The sequence below is a fragment of the Camelina sativa genome, chromosome 11, assembly GCF_000633955.1.
Source record: "Camelina sativa cultivar DH55 chromosome 11, Cs, whole genome shotgun sequence".
NCBI lineage: Eukaryota > Viridiplantae > Streptophyta > Magnoliopsida > Brassicales > Brassicaceae > Camelina > Camelina sativa.
Window position 1 is genome coordinate 44,834,859 of NC_025695.1, and position 20,864 is coordinate 44,855,722.

The 20,864-nt window shown below is 36.5% G+C and overlaps 6 protein-coding genes across 8 annotated transcripts; 4 read left to right on the forward strand and 2 right to left on the reverse strand.

The window, feature by feature from the left end:
* Nucleotides 7-1,078, forward strand: LOC104726426 (uncharacterized protein At5g39865-like). Its single transcript, XM_010445288.1, has one exon. The coding sequence runs from the start codon at nt 105-107 to the stop codon at nt 927-929; it is 825 nt and encodes a 274-aa protein (XP_010443590.1). The 5' UTR covers nt 7-104; the 3' UTR covers nt 930-1,078.
* LOC104726428 (probable inactive receptor-like protein kinase At3g56050) lies at nt 5,232-7,395 on the forward strand. Of its 2 annotated transcripts, none has more exons than XM_010445291.2 (5): nt 5,232-5,569; nt 5,662-6,111; nt 6,183-6,373; nt 6,440-6,572; nt 6,651-7,395. In XM_010445291.2, the coding sequence occupies exons 1-5, from the start codon at nt 5,479-5,481 to the stop codon at nt 7,217-7,219; spliced, it is 1,434 nt and encodes a 477-aa protein (XP_010443593.1). In that variant the 5' UTR covers nt 5,232-5,478; the 3' UTR covers nt 7,220-7,395. The 2 variants fall into 2 exon arrangements, with proteins under 2 accessions (XP_010443593.1, XP_010443594.1); XM_010445292.2 differs by having other exon boundaries at nt 5,671-6,111.
* LOC104726427 (ETO1-like protein 2) lies at nt 7,193-11,534 on the reverse strand. The gene is made up of 5 exons (XM_010445289.2): nt 9,208-11,534; nt 8,813-9,104; nt 8,421-8,730; nt 7,879-8,345; nt 7,193-7,250 (listed from the first exon to the last, which is right to left on the reverse strand). Exons 1-4 carry the CDS (start codon nt 11,136-11,138, stop codon nt 8,095-8,097), a joined length of 2,784 nt encoding a protein of 927 aa, XP_010443591.1. The 5' UTR covers nt 11,139-11,534; the 3' UTR covers nt 7,193-7,250; nt 7,879-8,094.
* On the forward strand, nt 13,745-15,947 carry LOC104726429 (farnesol kinase, chloroplastic-like). Its single transcript, XM_010445293.2, has 5 exons — nt 13,745-14,196; nt 14,757-14,824; nt 14,914-15,045; nt 15,225-15,340; nt 15,436-15,947. Exons 1-5 carry the CDS (start codon nt 13,894-13,896, stop codon nt 15,726-15,728), a joined length of 912 nt encoding a protein of 303 aa, XP_010443595.1. The 5' UTR covers nt 13,745-13,893; the 3' UTR covers nt 15,729-15,947.
* Nucleotides 15,837-16,579, reverse strand: LOC109127731. Its single transcript, XM_019233190.1, has one exon. It carries the CDS (start codon nt 16,275-16,277, stop codon nt 16,029-16,031), a length of 249 nt encoding a protein of 82 aa, XP_019088735.1. The 5' UTR covers nt 16,278-16,579; the 3' UTR covers nt 15,837-16,028.
* On the forward strand, nt 17,069-18,739 carry LOC104726431 (ataxin-7-like protein 3). 2 transcript variants are annotated; one of them, XM_010445295.2, is made up of 5 exons: nt 17,071-17,184; nt 17,405-17,479; nt 17,872-18,183; nt 18,300-18,352; nt 18,445-18,739. In XM_010445295.2, exons 2-5 carry the CDS (start codon nt 17,441-17,443, stop codon nt 18,446-18,448), a joined length of 408 nt encoding a protein of 135 aa, XP_010443597.1. In that variant the 5' UTR covers nt 17,071-17,184; nt 17,405-17,440; the 3' UTR covers nt 18,449-18,739. The 2 variants fall into 2 exon arrangements, with proteins under 2 accessions (XP_010443596.1, XP_010443597.1); XM_010445294.2 differs by having other exon boundaries at nt 17,069-17,184; nt 18,300-18,739.

Genomic DNA, 20,864 nt, shown 5'->3' on the forward strand with positions numbered 1-20,864 from the left:
AAAAAAAAAAAAAAAAAACTCCCATATTCTTTTCTCTGCAAATGCCAAACAAACCCTAATTTAAAAAAAAATCTTCAACTTCTCCGCCGTTTCTACCACCGTCAATGTGGCGGCCGTGGCGTAAATCGTCGGTTAAGATTCACGACACATACTCTCCCACCACCGCTTCCTTCAAAGACATCCACCATCTCTGCTCCGACGATTTTTCACCTTCTTCTTTCCCTTCCTCTCCTTGTCCTTCTCCCAGAAACGCTTCTAGAGTCTTCCACCGAGTCTGCGCAGCTAATTTAATCCTCAAATCCTGGCCAACTCGTCATTCTAACCCCCTCCTCCGCGCTGATTCCGAACCTATACGCCGGAATCCAAATCCGGAATCAGCAAAACCAAAACCCGAGCCAGATGTACGGATTTCAATCCCAGGAGCGGAGAGCAGCATCGTCGTCTACTTCACAAGCCTCCGCGTGGTTCGTCCAACGTTCGAAGCCTGCAAATCCGTTACATCGATCCTCCATAGCTTCCCCGTACGAATCGACGAACGAGATCTCTCAATGGACGCGTCTTTCTCAACAGAGCTACAACGGATCTTCGCCAAAGAAGAGAACCAGAACGAGAACGAGAAGAATACAACGCCGAAGCTTCCGCGAGTGTTCATCGGCGGACGGTACATCGGAGGAGAGGAAGAGGTGATAAAGCTACACGAGATCGGAGAGCTGAAGAAGCTGGTACAAGAGTTGCCGAAGATAGAACGAGGGGTATGCGAGATGTGCGGTGGTCATAGATTCGTACCGTGTAAGGATTGTCACGGTAGCCATAAGGTTCATAATGAGAAATTAGGAGGAGGGTTCAGAACTTGCTTAGCCTGTAACGAGAATGGTCTCGTCAGGTGTTCATCTTGTTCCTTTTCCACCACCACATCTCCTCCACCCTAATTCCTTAGTTTTTTTTTTCGTTTCTTTAAAATTAATTTACTACTACACGAAAAATTGGAATAATTAAAAATATTTTGTTATTTTAATCTAATTTTTCAGAAGTTTCCAATTTGTATAATTCGGAATGGAAAGAGTTAGTAGCAGCTTCAGATTTGTTTTTTTTTCTTTAAGATAATTTAGAGAATCATTAGATCATGTGTTATGTGAACGTGATTAGCAGCTAAAGTCCTGTATGATTTGCTGTAAAAACAAGTGTTAATTTCGAATTTTAAATTATAGATCTAAATGTGGTAAGGAAGAAAATTAAAAAAAAAACTATAGGCAAATGTGAATTTGCAAAAGTAGTAAAAGAAAAGTAGCAATGATAAATAATTGATGGTGGATAACTATTTTTGAGGTTATGTTTATAAATAATTTTTTTTGATACAATTTTTTTAGTTTGAATTTATGAAATAATGATGGTTTCATCAGTAATTTAAATTTCAGATTGACCGAGGGGTCATGCCAAAATAAAACCTTAACCTTATTAATGGTCCGTTAGATATCCATTAAACACATGAACCATAAAACCAAATATAAACATGTTCACAACGATTAAATCTCTTCTGAAACGACTAAAGCCCGTTTGAAACAAATATAAATATTTTGAGAAGGAACGTAATATTTGTTATGTCTTATACATGGTCTCAAATTCATATCGCATGACGAATGTAGTCCCGCACATACATGTGAGATAATATTTATATAAATATATTTAATATAATATCTAAATTTAAACTCATATCAGTTAAGTATTTAGTTTGATTTTTCGTTTGGTTTCAATCTAATTTATTATCGTTTGAAAAATTTAAATAATAATAATTTGACAAATATTTTATAACTCATAATGATCCAACAATCAGACCACTATCAAACTGAACCGGATTAGTCGTTGGATAAATTTTTATTAATCGCGTAAAATGTTATAATTTGATATAAAATCGAGAAAAAACGACTAAAACTCGTTTAAGAGAAATACAAATATTTAGGAGAGGCCATCATGTCGTTCCGTTCCGTCCTGTCCTTTCCCATTTTATACTATTCCCGTTCCCAAATACCCATTTCATAAGAGAATACATTCACAATAATGGGACATTAAGTATAGAATAAATTTTGTATTTCTAATAGGGAAAATCTTGTATGTAGCAAACATAAATATAAGTTATAGATTATTGTATATTTATATACATATAAAATATTAGAATATTGCAAAATTAGTTGATTTATTAATTTTTGTTATTTTGGTTCATCTATATTGGATTACATTTCTTCGTTTATTTTTGTCATAACATACTTTTATGTGATTTATTTTTTTATTTTAAACATTTATATGCTGGATAAATTGAAAAACATGTTTTCTATTAAAGAAATATGAACTTTTTGTTATTATTAATTTTTGAAAGTTTATCGAAAACTAAATATAAAATTGGAAAGCCTAAAGTTTAACCACTTTTTTTTATTGAAATATGCTCAATTTAAAGTTATTTGAATCTATATTAAACGCAAGTTTTGTAGAATAAACTAACTATTTAGTTCTTATTATGGAATATACTCATATATGAAACCGATTAAAATTAATATGGAATGTTAGTATTAAAGATTTCATTTATTGTTATTAATATAATTGGTTACTTACCTTTTTATTAATTTTGATATCACAGAATCGTTGTCAAATATATAAAATTTAATGATGAAATAAGTTTATTTTGTTACTCGCTCCACCTTTTATAGAAGGCAAGTAACCAATTATATTTACCATAATTATGGTATGGATGGTTTTATACCTTTATTTTAAACTTATTTCCTAATTCGACTTCGTTTATGTTTTAGTTTATGGAAATAAATATACAAAACATTACATGTATTATTAATTAGTTCACTATGGGTATAGAATATTGACATGAATGTTATATGTATAATTAATACTAAGTGATTTATTTGATTTTACCGAAAAAGAGATTTAAAATAATATTAATAAAATATCCAAAATATTAACTCGATTGATTAAAGAAAAATAAGTACTGGTCATTATTTTTTTATTTGTTACAATTTAATTGTTAATACAATTTTACACTATTAAAAATGAAGAAGATTGACAACATAAGACCTCATTATAAAGTTTTCTTCAGCATGTTCGTCCCAGTTCAAAAACTGCAAAATCAGGTGGCCAACAAAAAATAGTTATAAAGACAGGCATGAAACATGATAAAAACATATAAACACTCTTTTAATTAACAAAATAACATAAGAAGAAGTGAAAAGTACCAGCTCATTTTTTTTTATGACATTCTCTATGATTAAATCTCTTGATTTTGTGGCACATTCACAATCTTTGTTACCTATAATATTTGAAATAGAGAATACGTGTCAGATAATAATGTTTAAAGATAAAATTTATAAAATGAAGTAAATAATTCTATGAAATCTATATATTTCTCTACTCTATGAATGAATCAACAATAAAATAGAATTTTGCTTCAAAGAATATGTTCCTGACGGCCTGAAATATATGATAATCTGTTGACCTCGAAACCAAAAAATCATAAGAATATGCATAAGAGTTTAGTAAAACCTTGGAGATAAGCATGAAAGAAGAACATGGTGATTTAGTTTTGAATCTGTTTTTGTTTACAAATCCAGTTTTTTTCTATATTGTTTGTGGGATAATCTAGAGGGATGTATGCAAACAATGGTTTGCAGCAAATGATTTCGAAAATATAAGATGAATGTAATGTTATGAGTTTAAGACTTTATGTATGCTCTCCAATATTTATAGGCGATGTGAGTGGATTTGAGAATATACCTAGCATATATTTACCGAATCAAATATTATATGAAATTTTGGTAAGTACCTATAATTTTGACGATTTGTTTCAGATATATGTTAACTAAATTTCAGTTTATATATTAAAAATTAAATATGGAATAGAGATTTAGTAAGTACCTCAAATATCGCCAGTTTGATAGTATTCTAATTCCTCAAAATTTGCCAGTTTCCTGATATTCTTTTTTTCTCATTAATTTTGAATATTAATTGTAATTGTTAGATTTTGGCCTAGACTTCTCATTGATGCTCTTCAATTATTTAATGATTTTTTTAAATGTAGGATCCGCGTCCTTCGAAGACCAGATCCGAACGGGTTATATGCGATCCGAATAGCACTATCTTTGGCCGCTTAAATTTCCGAGCTTTTAGATCCTAATTACCCTTGTTTGTTTTTTTTGTTTGTTCTCTAAACTTTTTATAAAAAAGATAATACATGGCATTCTGTTTTTTTTATTTTTTTTTTAATTCTTAAGTGTGCTTCCTAATTAATAGTATAGATGTATATTTATATTTATGTGCACGGTTAACATGATGTCATTTTTTTAATTATACGGTGTATTGCTCAATTTATTAAAAAAATAATAACTGTTCATGGATGAAGGATTGATTGTCCATATCATTCGAGTTAACTTACAAAGTAAAAAATTTGGTTATTTTATGTTTTTGATCAGTTTTTTTCCGAGATTAGGTAAAATATGTTACCAATTGCAATGATTATTGGTTATTAATGATGATTTGGGTTGTCAATTTGTACTATGGGTTGGGTGGGGTGATCCTCGCAAATTTGGTTTTGTTGTTCTACAGATGCGATTAAAAACTCCGCCATACCATGATTTAAAGGTAGTAAATAAAGGTCTGTCAAGTGTCAACAACAAGAACCAAAAAAAAAGATTTGTTGGCCTTTGACATAACATAACAAACACAGGAAAAGTAACAACTCTAATACGTAAAAATGAATACTATCACCCATTTGTTTTTTTTTGTTTTTTTTAAGAAAACTAGTTACTATTATTACTTAAAATTATTCAATAATGTGCACCTTATTATTAAACCCAAAAAAACCATAAGGTATTTTATAATACCTTTTTTCTCTGAAGTAATTTATAGAGGTTTTGGTGTACTGTATGTATCTGAAATACAGCTACTCGAAGACTGGTGGTATCGAGAGCAACCACTGACCCATGAATGCTTCGACCATCTGAGCCAATCGAGTAGCCGTGTGTTGCCTTTGCAAACAGCCTATAATATATTATGTCGAACAAAGACTATTTCAAATTAAACAAAATGACTGAAGAGTCTTTACGTTTTAAAATCCGTTGTCATGTCATATTCAACATACAAAATCAAGAACATATTTATTAGTGAAATTCAGGTAAAAGATTTACATGACAATTGCGTAAAGTTTAAAATTATCGAACTTTTGTTAAGTTAGTCAGTAGTCAAGCTCAAGTGTATGTAATAACTTTTCAAATTGTGTTTCTTTTTTGTTTTTAAAAGAGAAATCCCAAGAAAGTAATAAAAAGAATTTAAAATAGAAGTTGAAAGAGTAGTAGCAACCGATTGATTAGTCTTCTTTGTCCTCAACGACGACTTCAACTGTTTCTCCTCCAACATTCTCTTCTCTCTTTCTTCTTTTAGATAAAATATTAAACCACAGGATCAGAGAAATCAATCTCCTACCTAATGAGATCCAATAGACGTTGGAGATTCAATCTCCCAACAGTATTCTCCATCATCTTCCTCACCTATCTTCCTCTGAAACTCAACTCCCAAGGTAAGTTTCTTTTGATCCTCACCTCTCTGTCTCTCTCTAAGCAATTTATTTTGTGTGTGTTTCTTTGGATCATGACAATTCCTTTTCTGAAGAGATTGTAGAAGTCTTTGATTCTTCTCATGTTAATGAGAACCGTCGCATCCTGATTGATACACCTTTTCCTGGCAAAGGCCCTGCCCTCGATGCCTCCCCACCATCCCCTGAATCCGCAACCTTCAGAGATCCCGTGCTGCCTCCACCACCACCACAAGAAGGCGATGAAACCCCGAGGCCTCCTCAAAGTGGTGTGCCATCACAAACACCAGAGACCTCACCTGCTATTACTCCCTTGCCTGTGCCTTCGGCTCCATCTCCGTCTCAGTCTCAGTCTCCTCCTCCAAGAACTAAAAAAAAGTCTACCAAGGTTTTTATGATCGTCGGCATAGTCGTTGGCGTATTCACTGTCTCGGGGGCATTAATCATCTTCTTTCTTATCTTTAGTCGAAAAATTCCAATCAAGCCTTGGACCAACAGTGGCCAGCTTCAAGATGCTCTTCGAACAGGCAAACACACTCTCTCTTTCTTCTCTCTTCATATTGAGTTCCTCTTATTTTGTAGTTTTGTATTGCAGCAGATGTTCCGAGGCTGCAGCTATCTGAGCTACAAGCAGCCTGCGAAGATTTCAGTAACGTCATTGGCTCTTTCTCAGACGGTACCATTTATAAAGGAACTTTGCCCACTGGTGCTGAAATTGCCGTTGTGTCTGCCGGGGCTGGTTCTCGTACAGCCTGGTCCACCGCCATGGAAACACAATTGCTACAAAAGGTACCAGAACCTCGTTTGCAACTTTGTTTTTGAACAGGGACGACTAATTCCACTCTGTTTCTGCAGATGCATAAGTTATCCAAAGTGGATCACAAGAATTTTCTGAATGTGATCGGTTATTGCCACGAGGAAGAGCCCTTCAGCCGAATGCTGGTATTCGAATACGCTCCCAATGGATGCCTCTCTGAGCATCTGCACTGTGAGGATTCATCTTCCCCATAACTCTTATTTAACTTGATACAATCTTTAAACTGTTTGAACCTATCTTTCATGGCAGCTCAACACGCGGAGCACTTGGACTGGCCTACCAGACTCAGAATCCTCATGGGAATAGCTTACTGTCTAGAGCACATGCACAATCTCAACCCACCCATCTTGCACACAAATTTGGACTCCTCTTCTGTCTACTTAACCGAAGACAATGCTGCCAAAGTCTCCGACTTTTCTGTAATCAATTCCATCTTTCCATCTCAGGAGAGTTCCTCGAGCAAGAATCTTCTAGAATGCTCATTACTTGATCCCCAGACAAATGTCTTTAATTTTGGTGCTGTTCTGTTCGAAATCATCAGTGCGCAGTTACCAGACCCGGACTCTTTGTTTCTCGAACCAAAACCTGCAAGAGATATTGTGGACCCGACCCTGAAAACGTTTCAGGAAGATACTGTTGAGAGACTGTTGGAGGTGGTTAGGCAGTGTATGAATCCATACCCAGCTCAGCGACCAACAATGAGAGAGGTTGTGGTGAAGGTGAGAGAGATAACTGGAATAGAAGCTGACGCAGCAATGCCAAGGCTATCTCCACGGTGGTGGACGGAGCTGGAGATCATATCCACAGAAGGAAACTAAAGAGAATGGAGCCGTCCTTTTAGGTGTCCACCTGTATATATACACAAATGACACTTTGAAGTGATGATCATCTTTATCTTCCTCTGCACTAAAAGACTAAATACTGTATATAATAAACAGTTGGCTTTGCATAGAAACCATTGGTAAGATTAATAATAAATGACAGTTTCTTTACAGCATCTGTGTATAAAAGTTAAGAGATCCCGATGAATTATACAAATGGGAGAATGTGGTTGATACCTTCAAATTAATCTAAGCCAAAAATGGTGTTGTCAATGGAAGAAGCTTGATCCTTGGATCTGCTGTAGAGATGGAGAGTCTCAGTGTGGTTAGGGTCTAAACAGAGAGCAGCTTCACAGTCTTGAGCGGCCAATGATAGATTTCCTGTGGCCTCGTGGAATGCTGCTCTGAGATGAAGCGTTTGCAGTTCCGGTCTGAAAGCTATCGCCTTTGACAGCTCTTCCACTGCCTCTGTCTCTCTCTGATCATCCATCAGCACTGTCACACAGACAATCACTTCTTTAACTACTAAATTTATAAGATGTTCAATAAGGAACAGGAAGAGTTAGATACCGGCAGCTCGGTATCTGTAGGGATAAGTTCGCAAAGGGTCGAGTGTTGTGGCCATGTCAAGATCTTCTTTGGCTTTTTCACGTNACCTGTATATATACACAAATGACACTTTGAAGTGATGATCATCTTTATCTTCCTCTGCACTAAAAGACTAAATACTGTATATAATAAACAGTTGGCTTTGCATAGAAACCATTGGTAAGATTAATAATAAATGACAGTTTCTTTACAGCATCTGTGTATAAAAGTTAAGAGATCCCGATGAATTATACAAATGGGAGAATGTGGTTGATACCTTCAAATTAATCTAAGCCAAAAATGGTGTTGTCAATGGAAGAAGCTTGATCCTTGGATCTGCTGTAGAGATGGAGAGTCTCAGTGTGGTTAGGGTCTAAACAGAGAGCAGCTTCACAGTCTTGAGCGGCCAATGATAGATTTCCTGTGGCCTCGTGGAATGCTGCTCTGAGATGAAGCGTTTGCAGTTCCGGTCTGAAAGCTATCGCCTTTGACAGCTCTTCCACTGCCTCTGTCTCTCTCTGATCATCCATCAGCACTGTCACACAGACAATCACTTCTTTAACTACTAAATTTATAAGATGTTCAATAAGGAACAGGAAGAGTTAGATACCGGCAGCTCGGTATCTGTAGGGATAAGTTCGCAAAGGGTCGAGTGTTGTGGCCATGTCAAGATCTTCTTTGGCTTTTTCACGTTCACTGTACTCAGACCGTTTCTCGTAGGCTGCTGCTTTGCTACATGCCTTCTCGATCAGCTTTGTCATCTCCTCGAGCGCTTCTTTACGTTGGTTCTTCAAGAAATAAACTCGCGCCAGCCCTTGATGCGCACGAGTATGTTTGATCTCCAGAGCGTTCTTATACGCAGTTTCAGCTTGATCTAGCATTCCTGAATTGATGTAAATGCTCCCAAGATTGTTCAGAGCCTGCAGAAACAAAACAAAAAAGATTAACAAGAAAACAATATGAATAAAGAGAAAGAGAAAAGCGAGATATCAAAATGCCAACCTGTCCTTTGCGTAGCCCATCCGAAGGACACTTGAGGGCTTCCTCTAGAACCTGAACATCGCAAGAGATCTCGTCCGCATTGAGATTTTTTTCAGCTAGAACATAGGCTTTGAGGAAAAATGCTTCAAAGGAACGCTGAACAGAGATTGCTTTCTCGGCTTTCGTAAGAGTTTTGTCCACATAACCCATGTCGTATAAAAGCCACCCTTCGTAGACCAACCTCTCAGCCTCGGAAGTAGCCAAGTTACATGCCATTCGCAAACACCTCATCGCGGCTCCTTGACAGTTCAATCTGTCACACACACACAGATCACAAAACAATGTAGCTTTCGTCAACTCCTCAAAAACATCACCAAGTAGGGTTTTGCCTGAGAAACCAAAAATATTCAGCTTACCTTAAGAGAAGAAGAGATTGTCTAAACCTCAGATAGTTTTTGCAGGGATCATTCTGAAGCATCTGATGAACAACAGCCAACGACCCAACATCATCTACAGCTGACCATCTCTCATAAAGCCTCACCCAACAATCAGCTTCGCTCTCTACTTCAATACATTGCGCGGTCAGAGCCTTCACCAAATCATCTCTCATTCTCCCACCAAATACAGCATAATTTGGCTCTAAACACAACACTGCTCGAAGATCTCTCAAACAGCGCTCACGGTCACCAATGGCTAGAAACAGCCAAGCCCTCAGCTCGAGACATTCTGGACTAGGCTTGAACAGGATTAATCTATCAATCTCTTCGAAGGCTTCTTTAATCTGCTTCTGTTCGAACTTCATCACAGCTCTGTACTTGTACGGGAAATTCAGAGACGGGTCAAGTTCAGTGGCGATTGCTAAATCTTTTAGTTTCTCAACCCCAACATTGTACAGAGACCTCTCCTGGTACATCCAGCCATGTGGCTTGTGACTAGAGATGAGAAAGTTCATGAGCTTGTACGCGGAATACCTCTTCCCTTGTTTATATTCAGTTCTTGATACCCCAGCCAATGAGTAGACATGCCCTAAGCTTGAAGCTAATCTGAAATGAAACTGAGCTGCTTTGTAATCCTTTCTCTGAAACAGAACACATCCCATTTGATGCAAAGACAAAGCCTTTTGCCAGTTTGTGCGAGCAAACTCTCGAGTTCTCTCTAGCAGTATCAGCATAGGCTCGGTAGTGAGTTTCTCTTCCATGCCTACTTGGCTGAGAAAGTAGTACAACAGGTACAAACACTCTGAACCCAGGAAAGCTAACTGTTCCTTTGCTTCGGAACTGCAGAAGAATCTCATCACTTGCGGATTTTGGAGTGACTTGGGAAGCTCTCTCAGAAACACCTGCAAGCAAGCAGATAAAAGAAGCTTTGTGCGTTCCTCCAACGCGTACTCTACAAAGGTTAAAGCTTTATCGAGGTTAGTGACAGATGAAGCCAAGCGAGCCTCACACGCAGACTTCAGATCGTCACAACAGAACTTGCTGGCTAATAGAAGCAGCTCAAAGACAGTTTCAACACGAAACAGATGAACTCTTTTGATCCTACTGTATATGTTCAGTGCCAACATTGCCTCAATTGAGATGCCATTCTCCGAGAAATCGATCTCACAAGTTGTTGACTCCACGAAAGAACCATACAACATGGCCTCAAAGGGACGTGAAAGCGCTGCGATTCGCCACCTAACGCACTTAGCCTTCTCTGAACCTATGCAGAAGGAAAAATCACTAGCCTCATCTAAACCCGAGAACTCATCAGCAATAGAGATTTTAATCTCATCAGTACCAAAGCTGTTATCCTCATACTCCGTAGAGCAATCACAATCCTTGTCAACTACATTCAAATCATAACAATGAGTCAAACAAGTCTTAGGACATTCAACAGCAAACCCATTACAATCCATGGAATCGACTCCAACGAGTTCGTGTTCTCTCCTATCAAATCTCAACCAAGCAGACAAAACAACCTTACTAGGGACATCAATGGCGTGCCTCCTGGCGTTGAGCAAGCACCTGCGCAAGAGCTTGGCATCACCGAGACTGCGTAGAACAGCGTACTGCTCGAGGTAGAGCATGTAAGTCTCGGATTCCGAACTGGACTCGATTCTCCGGTAAAGATTCGATAATGACTCAACCAAGTCGATAGGTTTGAGGTAAGACTCCAAGGGAGGCTCGAGAAGCTCTGTGGTGGGGAACCCATGAGGGAGAAGTGAACGAGATTTGGATTTGGAATGACCGAAGAAGTTGATCCGAGGGGTAACATTGTTGGTGCTGGTAGAAGGAGAGTCTTGTTGTGAGTTAAAGGCGTGGATTTGTGTGCTCTTAAATCTCTCAAAGAGTTTTAGATTTCGCATTTTTTTTCAATAACAGAAACTGAGAAAAAAGGGTTATGATTTTTAAGAAGAGAGCAAGAAACAAAACAGTTGCTGTGTCTCCGGTGGCAACACACTGATGCAGAGACCAAAGGAGAGAGAGAAGAAGAAGAAGATGATGAAGTGTGATTGTGAATTATATATGAAAAAAAGGTCAATAATTTGGGGAGAACAAAAAAGAAAGCTTTTTTTGCAAAGTAATGGCGTCGTTCGTCGTTGATTCTCTCAAAAACAAAGAAAAGGTTGAGAATTTGATTATATATGTGATGGTATCATGGAGAGTCATTTCTCATCTGTCATTAGTTCTTTGCTTTTTTTATTTCATTTCGCTTTTTTGAGGGAACAGTTTACGAACTTCACCACTGAGTCTGAGACTGACTAGTTTGGTTGGTGGTTGGTTCCAATGGGTGCGATACGAACCAGACCACTTTATCTTTTGTTTCTTACTTTACTAATTTCTTATACTCTCTCTCAAAAATATAAGATGTTTTTAGAAAAGTTTTTTGTTTTATAATATAAGATGTTTTTAATTTTCTATACAACTTTTATATTAGTTTAGTATTTTATATTATGCAGTATTATTTTTGATTGGTTGAACTTGTTAAAAGTAAAAACTTCTTAATCTGCGTATTGTTTTAGTTAAAATATTTTATATTTTGAAAAAAGAAAGTAGTATATTTGAAGATAATTAGTACTTTCTTTTTATTTAATTCTTTGTTAACTCATTAACTACTCAATTTATTTTGGGTGTAATTTGTGAAAGCTTTTCAGATTAGTAAAGAGATTTAATAATTACATAGAGGATATAGTATAAATACGATGGTTGGTTCGTATTTGGTTTGTTTATATAATTAGAACAAGCCTCTCTGACTAATCCAACGTCATGGTGTTTCATGTGATGCCAAGATAGGTTGGTTAACTAGTTATGCGGTCTTATCGGTTGGTTAACTAGTTATGCGGTCTTATCGGTTGGTTACTTATGTCATTAATTGAGCTTAACATTTTTAAGCAATGATTTAATAACTACTAAGCAAGAAAATTCAGTTTTGTTGGTGGATTAGTTGTGATTTAAATGACAAAGCAAAAGGTATTATAGTAGTAATACTTTCTAAAACTTCATAGTTTTTTTTTTTTTTTTTTTGAAAAAAAGAAAGGTATTTTAGAATACCTCATATGCCCTTTTGCTCTCAAAGCATCGAACCCTTCACGCGCTGCATTAACAATGCCTTCGAGACCAGACATGCTAGTAGAGCGAAGGCGAAACTTCATACAAAGTTTTATACTACTAGCTTTACTAATTCAAGTTTTCTAACAATGGATTCGAAACTCTCATAAACCGTTTTGATTCAATAAAAAAAAAAAAAAAAAGACAGAACAGGTTCTGATGTTATTTTGCCCGTACACCTGGAAAACACATGCAAGTGTGTGTACTTGTTAAAGAGATATACACACCAATAGCGAATAATTGAGATTTTTTTTTAATTTTTCTTTTATCAAAAAACAAATAATTGAGGATTGTTAAACAAACAAGAAAAATAATAATATGTGAGGATTAGGTTGGCATTATTTGATGAAAAAATATTGAAGAAAAAACTCAAACACTGATATCAATTGAAATTTTTAAAAACTGGTTTTGTTTTTTTAATAAAGAAGTAACAAGGGAAGAGACGTGTGGTCAAGTGTCTCGGCAAGCCATGTGAGGAAATCTGAATCACTTTTCTATACTTATCAAATCTGAGTAATTTGCACAATAATTGAATTGTCTTTCATACAACAACTGAACAGAATAATCATGAGAGAAAAAAATGATGATTTGATTGGAAAAGCAAAACCATAAAAATATTGACTTTCTGACTCTAAAAGTCAACTACAAACTAGCCGGAATTGTTTAGCAAATATAAGCCCAAAATAGGCCCATAATAACAAATTGTGGTCCGTCTGGTTGACTGATCGTACCGCTTGATCTTACACTAATGGAATTGGGCTGTGATATGATTTTGAAGCCTATGAAGAACAAAATTAATCAAGCTCAAAAGGTGGACAAGCAAATTCTAGATCAGTAGACATTTTCCATAAAGACCAACGAGTTTAAATTTCATAACAAGCATAGTGAATACATGTTGGATTAATCTTGTTTATAATGACCACCCTTGCAAAACACACGAATAGGATAAATCATGTTGGAACTTGTAAGCAGTAAATCATGTTGAAAATAGTAAAAAAAATTACATGCGGTTTTGGTCACAAATACTCCGGCAAAACTCGCACTAGTTTTCTAACTCTCTCATTAGTCGAGTCGTATCCAACAAAACTTTGTGCTTCCCCTTAACAAACAAGAAGACTACCCAAAAAAAAAATAAAAAAAAAAAATCAACAATTCGGCTAATCATGTGTAAACCAAAAAAATAGTTATAAATCAAACTAATAAACCAAAAAAAAAATTGCAATAAACCAGAAAACAAAACAATCACAGTAATCTAACAAAAGTGACCAGATTACAAAAGCTGAAACCAGATATAGTAAAAAAAAAAAAAAAAAAACACCCCTTATGGGAAATTAAATTATAGGGATATCATATGATATGCCCACTCTTCTTTGAGGGGAAATAAATATGGCTATCAAGAAACCAAATTATGTTGTGCGCTTCAACCAAACCCTAACCCTGCTGTCAAAAAATTAAATGAGGATGAGATGAAGAAGACAATATCCAAAGAAGAAGAAAAGGTCGTTGCAGGAAATGACTAGTACTACTACAACTAGTATTAATCTCTGCTCTTTCATTTCACCTCCTTCTCTCCCTTTCTTCTTCTCTTCTCCGATTCCACCACGATTCCTCACTCTTCGAATCCCGACCACACGCTCTAGGTTTCCGACGACGACTTATTCCCGTCGTAGGTCTCCTTCACTCGCCGCCGCTGCCGTGATGTTTCCCGAAAATTCGGTTTTATCGGATTTAAGCGCGTGTGGGATCACCGGCATCGTCGCCTTCTCCTGCCTCACTTTCTGGGGTGAGATTGGCAAACGCGGCTTCTTCGACCAGGTCCATCCTTTTCTCCCAATTTCACATACACCTCGATTCCTTTGATTTTGTTTTTTAATTTTTTTTTTTTTTTTTCTACTCGAAATCTGTAATTTCCCCTAGTAGAAACGTAGCAAATATAATATAATCTCTGACTTCTTCTTCAGTAGTTTAGTAGCTTTATCGAGTAACGGCATTAATGGCGACTACATTCAAACCAAACAAAAAGAAAAAGTCAATGAGAATGGAGACGCAATTGTATTGAACAATTCTGGTAAAATTATAGAGACGAATCTTCTACTCTGCTCAGAACCTAAATCGAGGATGCTTTTTTTTTTTTTTTTTTTTTTAANCGTGCTTAGAAATCACAATCTTTGATAAAAATATTAGCAAATATTAGAAATCACAATCCTGATGATAAGAGTTTGTATCTTTATGGTGCTGTTATAGATTGGACTTTGTTACTACTGATTACCAAATATTATTACACTGTAATGCATTTTTTTGTTGTTGTTGAAACTGAACTTTCATTGGTTTTCGCATCTGCGGTTGACATTGGTGTTTGTTTTTTTTTTTTCCAGAAACTCATACGGAAGCTTGTGCATATAAATATTGGGCTAGTTTTTATGCTTTGCTGGCCGTTGTTCAGGTAATAACGGAATGAAAGGTTCGGATTTTGATAGGACCTCCTTGGCATTTCAGCTTCACCAGTTTAATCCCACATACCAATTATTTCAGCTCTGGGATCCAAGGAGCGCTTTTTGCATCCCTTGTACCTGGACTCAATATAATAAGGGTGCTATTGCTAGGCCTTGGAGTGTACCACGATGAAGGAACCATCAAGTCAATGAGCAGACATGGAGATCGCAGGTAGCTGATTCAGACAAAGTACTACCTATCTATATCATGCTTAGTATTTGACTTTACTTAGATCTCAATTTTTTAACTATCTCTTAGCAATCTTGGTTTCTGTGATCAAGATTCAGTTCTCTTTATTATTGCTTTGTGTCACTTCACAAAGTGTCTATAGTTGCTTTTTTCTGCACCAGGGAACTACTTAAAGGACCTCTTTATTATGCACTGTCAATCACAGTGGCCTGTATCTTCTGTTGGAAAACCTCCCCAGTCGCGATTGCCGTAATATGCAACCTTTGCGCTGGAGATGGTACGTACAGTTAGCTTTGGTTTGATCCAATAATATTACCAACTTTTGAATGATGAATTTTATACACGCGATGTTTCCTCACTTGCTGTTAAAAGGTATGGCTGACATTGTGGGGAGGCGTCTTGGAACAGAGAGGCTTCCTTATAACAGAAACAAATCATTTGCTGGTAGCATTGGAATGGCCACCGCCGGGTTCTTAGCTTCTGTCGGCTATATGTACTACTTTGCTTCATTTGGTTACATCAAGGATAGCGTGGGAATGATTCTTCGTTTCGCCGTGATCTCTATAGCATCAGCTCTTGTGGAGTCACTCCCCATAAGCACCGACATTGACGACAATCTCACCATCTCTCTAACCTCTGCACTGGTCGGTGTTCTACTCTTCTAATAGCGCCCTCTATTTGTTCTGTATCATCAAATAAAGGGCTCAGCTAGATTGCCCCGGGGAGGTAAACTGCATTCATAATCCCCATCTTCTTGTATATGTACGTATTAGTGAAAAATCTCATATTGTTGTTGTCCATGGATCTTATTTTTCAGCTGCAATTGCAGCTAGGTACAATGTTGTAATGTTCTATCCAATAGTGAGAAATATGACGACTTTACAGACGTTCTGCAATTTGTAATAAGACACTCAATACATGCAGTTGTTAGTTGTTTGGCCTGTGGCTATATATACCGAAATATATTATTTGCTTACAACAGGTAAAGGCTTGAGTCTTCCACTCGAGGAAGCCTCCTCTTCTGACAGGTCGGACTGGTGACTGTAACGGCGTTTAAGACAAGGAAGCAACACGAGGAACAAGAGGAAGACGGCAAAGCTGATGACAAGAACTACAGTCAAGATCTCACCATGCATGGCGTAGTGTTTGTCTCTTGTGAAGGGAAGTCCCTCGGCGTCTACAGGACTCAAGGCCTCCACCGTCGAAGTTACCATTAGATCAGAGGTACACTCTCTTATTCTGAAATCTCAACTCCTGCTCATAATAGATTAATGGCTGCTTCATTCATCATCTTTCTTTGTTTATCTTCTCTGGGGGTTGTGTCTATTCCTATCTCCTCACTGAATATAAAATGAAACGTGTGAATATTTTACTCAAATGAAGAAAACTATGTCACCACCACAGAAGAAAAGAAGAAGAGTTTAAATAAATAAATATTAGTGGAGATAATTTAGTAGATGGATTTGTTGCATAAAGGTTGGTGTAGAAAGTGAGAGTAGGACGTGCATGATTGCGCTACATCACGACGTCGTTGTCGTCGTTTGAAATACAAAATCCTTATCGTGTGGCTCCCACACCGGTGACTTTCCCGGAAGTTTCCGTAAGAGAGAAGGAGTCCCCTCCTCGTGTCTCACATTCTCTTGTCTCTTCTTTTTCTGCCTTACTTTCTCCAAACAAAAAAAAATACAAAAATTATTAACTGTTATATTTTGTTCCATTCAAAAAATATCTATCTTCTCACGTATTGTCCAAACTAGAAAACGTTGTATTTGTATGCTTGTGTTGTAGGATTGAGTGATTCTGAAAGATTTCAGAAGAAAACAAAAAAAAAGTTGCAATTTTGCCAAACAACAAAAAGAAAAGAAAAGCAGCAATACATGTTTGAATGGGCCTTGAGATGGGCTTTTATAAAAAGTTTTTAGCAAAAATTAGGCGACTTGGAGTGCAGGTCGCGATGAAAGAGAAAGCGTGTCGTTTATAAAATGAAGAGAAGAAACGCTTGCCGTTTACTGTTTTTAGCTTTTGGCCTAGATTGGTCGTTTCTTCTCCGCCTCGAGTTGAAGTTAAAAACTTTCTCTCCGTCCTCCGTTCACCGCCGCGACTCAGCTGTCTAATAATACTGTAAGCTTTCTAATTCCATGACGATTTCGTATCTTTGTTTTTTTTAATGTATATAGACTTGATTCGTTTGTATAAAATTGATTTCGAACCTCTGAAAAAACGAATCTGGTAGATACAGCGATCACATCCTCGATTATCATCGGTTCGTGGAGGATTCAGTCTCTAATTGTAGTCACCTTATTTACGATTTGGTTTTGATTTTGGGTGTTTTTTTTGGCAGACGTGATTGTCCATCTCGATTGATAGAGGGATTCAAATGTCTGGGGCAGATGGTAATAAATCTTCTCAAACTGAGGTATTTTGTTCACTTAGTCTCATCTGATGATAAATTGGTTTGCTGCTGTGTATAGGATATACAATCTGCTATTGAACTCAGTTTCAACATTTAACATCAATTTTACTAGAGTCTGAAATTGGAAATTTAGTAACTTTGATAAATTTTACTAGAGTCTGAAATTGGAAATTTAGTAACTTTGATAGACTAGTAGTAGTGTCTCTGTTAGTGAATAAGGTATACTTACTCATTGTTCCCCTTAATGAGCCGCACTTCAGTTAGTTAGAGAATCTTGGTGCCTATTTGAAAGACCAAGAAAAGGGAAACTGTTTTGTTAAAATTGCTCCTCCTTGTCAAAGCAATTTCCTGATGGAAACTACTAAGTTAAGAAGTTCTTTAATTTTTGTATGCAGCTTTCGTCCCAAGTTTTTCTTGATCTTGTGGATTCAGTGATTGCTGATGTAGCATCTGAGTGTCACCGGGTAGCACGACTAGGGCTTGACCGTGATTTGGAGGTAGTAGAAGAAGAGTTGAGGTTGTCTGTGGAAGCTCGTGCTAAGGTTGCTGATCCTAGCAACAACCTTGAAACCAACACCAAATTTGTTGTTGATATATTTGGTCAGACTCACCCTCCTGTAGCTAGTGAAGTCTTCAATTGCATGAACTGTGGGCGACAAATTGTTGCAGGAAGGTTTGCTCCTCATCTGGAAAAATGCATGGGAAAGGTGAATTGTCGCATGCCTCCTTCTTCTCCCCTGGAGAGCTGTAACCATTCCAAAATGTGTTGTTGAGCATCTAGTCCTCATTTTTTGTTTTGACTTCTTTGGCAATCATCTGACAGGGAAGAAAAGCTCGCGCCAAGGCGACCAGGAGCACTACAGCTGCTCAGAACCGGTACGCACGACACAGCCCAAATCCACGATATTCTCCTTATCCAAATTCTGTTAGTGAGAACCAGTTAGCAAGTGGATCACCTGGTGTCGCAGGTGAGGACTGCACAGTCCGAGAGAACGTAAAAGGAGGCTGAAACAACGTACGAGAAGCTTACACTGGACTGCAATGTGCCTAGTAACTGACTCGACCAGACTGGTATAAATCGTATTGCTAGGTTTTATATTCAGAGAGAAGGGGAAATCGAAAAGTAAGTAGTCAATCAGAGAAATGAGTGTTGGGATATCGATATTAATAGATATGCACCATTATGTCCAAATTACAAACTCTGTCTCTAGTATCAAAGAAACACTGCAGAATCCTCAAATTAACCGTTCCAACAGTTGTGTATATAGATTGTTTAACCAATACGAAGGCGTGGTCCATGATCCAAAACCAATCAATCTATTAGAGAGACGCATGACCAGTAGTCAGTACAGTGACATATACCGAGGTGGAACAAAAGTTGATTCTAAAAAGTAAAGATTTTTAGGAGTGATTAAAGTTGATCAATGCTGCAAGTAAATAGTACGATACGATACGATACGATAGTGAGCTTTAATTTGCAATATGCTTAGTATCGATACCTTTAACTTTTTCTATCGAACTCCATAATAAGATCTGGAAGAGTTTCTCAATATAAATATTAAATATAGTCACAATGGGGTCTGAAAAAAAGTCAGCTTGATGAGAATTAAGAAATAAAGACGATAACGTCGCGTTGATCTTCGGCGACACGGTCAGCGGTCACGGGGATCGTGGGTCGAGAGATTGCAAAGAGGCTGTTGACCATGTTCTTGTTAACGTCGAAACCCAGATGGAGAATCTACGGCGTAGCACGAAACCCGGAGATCAATTCCACGACGAAGATGTACAATTTCATGTCTTAAATCTTAACGCATATGAGAATGAGACTAAACAAAAAGTGTCTCCACTACAAGACATGGTGAGTGACGTGTTCTGCGTCACGTCATCGGGGCACATATATTAAATAAAAAAATTAACAAAAGTATCTATGATACGCTCATACGTATACTAACATCCTACAAAAATTAACAAAAAATTAATAAAAATTAACAAAACATATACTAACTTCCTACAAAACATTCCATTCATCATTGCTTAGAAGGTCGAACCGGTTCGTCACCGCTTTTCAAATAATACCCTACATGGCTACAAATAGAATGCAACTATATTATTGTATTTATATACAATTAAATTAAAACTTAGTACTTAGTGCCTTTAGTGGAAACAATTACATTAATATAATTGGGTTTTATAATTTACGTTGATTTGTTAAATGGATTTTTGTTATTTTTTCTTCCTTTAATTTTTTTGTTTCCTTTGAAGATACAGTACATATGTCTAATCCAGGATATTAGTGGGTGCCGAGTTTTAGATTTAGTGGGTGCACAATCAAATTATTATTTAACAAACTACATTTAAAAAAAAAATAAAAACAACCTCTTCAATACGTCCGGCCCGGGATAATATTGTCACTAGTTATGCTACAACCTGTCTTATAGCTAAACTGTCACTAAATAGTTACAAATGTTTTTTAAAAGCTACATGCAATTAATAGTTGTTTTATTCGTTAATAATTAGTTTCTCGCAAAATTTTGTTACAAATTTGTATCGTTGTTAAATCATGTTTGTATTTAAGTGATCACTAATACAAATTGTAATCTTTAAACCAAGTTGTTTGGCAATAATCTTCAAACAAGTTGTAATCTTTTCCCAGTTGGCAATAATCTTCAAACAACTTGTTTGGCAATAATCATGTTTTATTAATCCTAGTTGTATCCAAAACAACTTGCATATTACTAATTATTTTTCTTTTTTCTTGTCAACCATTTTTTTTTTCATTCAAAGGAAAAGCCAAACGAAGGCCTACAATAAATTCAAATTTGTATTGGGTTGATATGGTGTGATGAGAGATGAAAACCTCATTCCTTTGTAAGTGTAACACATGTACTCTGTGTTCACTAAGTTTCTGTAAAATCACAATCCTCCAATTAAGTTTTTGTTGGTTTGGGCAGCTGCATGTATATAATTACTGATAAGTGAGTTTTGATAAAAGAGTTGTCCACAAATCCTTTTTGAGCAATAAATCTTTTACTATTTTTTTCATAGTTCACCAGTTTTTGAGCTAAATCATTAAACCAAAATCCCATCATAAAGTAAGTGATTAGTAAAATGCATTAGCTTTCTTAGAATCAAAAGTGAGAAATAACCAAATGGATTTCAAGATATGTTCAGTTTTTTGTTTAATGACTTGATGAAATAATCCAAGATAACAGTGGGTGCAAAGTTTGATCAACTTTTTTTTTTGAACAATCCATCATACTTGATGGTTTATCTTCAAATATCTTCCTTCCTTCACCAACCATCTCTGAGCTACTATCATTGGATCCACTTGACTAAATCTTCATTAGAAAATTTTGCGACTGCTTATGAAAAATATACTGATAGAAAA

Excerpts from the sequence above, each read along its gene's own strand:
- LOC104726431 (XM_010445294.2), top strand. The coding sequence starts at position 17,441 with ATGTCTGGGGCAGATGGTAATAAATCTTCTCAAACTGAG. Across the intron at positions 17,480-17,871 it reads ATAAATCTTCTCAAACTGAG|CTTTCGTCCCAAGTTTTTCT; the intron begins GTATTTTGTTCA and ends TTTTGTATGCAG. Across the intron at positions 18,184-18,299 it reads TGGAAAAATGCATGGGAAAG|GGAAGAAAAGCTCGCGCCAA; the intron begins GTGAATTGTCGC and ends ATCATCTGACAG.
- LOC104726426 (XM_010445288.1), top strand. The coding sequence starts at position 105 with ATGTGGCGGCCGTGGCGTAAATCGTCGGTTAAGATTCACGACACATAC.
- LOC104726427 (XM_010445289.2), bottom strand. The coding sequence starts at position 11,138 with ATGCGAAATCTAAAACTCTTTGAGAGATTTAAGAGCACACAAATCCAC. Across the intron at positions 9,105-9,207 it reads CAATCTCTTCTTCTCTTAAG|ATTGAACTGTCAAGGAGCCG; the intron begins GTAAGCTGAATA and ends TGTGTGTGACAG. Across the intron at positions 8,346-8,420 it reads CTACAGATACCGAGCTGCCG|TGCTGATGGATGATCAGAGA; the intron begins GTATCTAACTCT and ends TCTGTGTGACAG.
- LOC104726429 (XM_010445293.2), top strand. The coding sequence starts at position 13,894 with ATGACTAGTACTACTACAACTAGTATTAATCTCTGCTCTTTCATTTCA. Across the intron at positions 15,046-15,224 it reads AGCAGACATGGAGATCGCAG|GGAACTACTTAAAGGACCTC; the intron begins GTAGCTGATTCA and ends TTTCTGCACCAG. Across the intron at positions 15,341-15,435 it reads CAACCTTTGCGCTGGAGATG|GTATGGCTGACATTGTGGGG; the intron begins GTACGTACAGTT and ends TGCTGTTAAAAG.
- LOC104726428 (XM_010445291.2), top strand. The coding sequence starts at position 5,479 with ATGAGATCCAATAGACGTTGGAGATTCAATCTCCCAACAGTATTCTCC. Across the intron at positions 6,112-6,182 it reads TCAAGATGCTCTTCGAACAG|ATGTTCCGAGGCTGCAGCTA; the intron begins GCAAACACACTC and ends GTATTGCAGCAG. Across the intron at positions 6,573-6,650 it reads CCTCTCTGAGCATCTGCACT|CTCAACACGCGGAGCACTTG; the intron begins GTGAGGATTCAT and ends CTTTCATGGCAG.
- LOC109127731 (XM_019233190.1), bottom strand. The coding sequence starts at position 16,277 with ATGGTAACTTCGACGGTGGAGGCCTTGAGTCCTGTAGACGCCGAGGGA.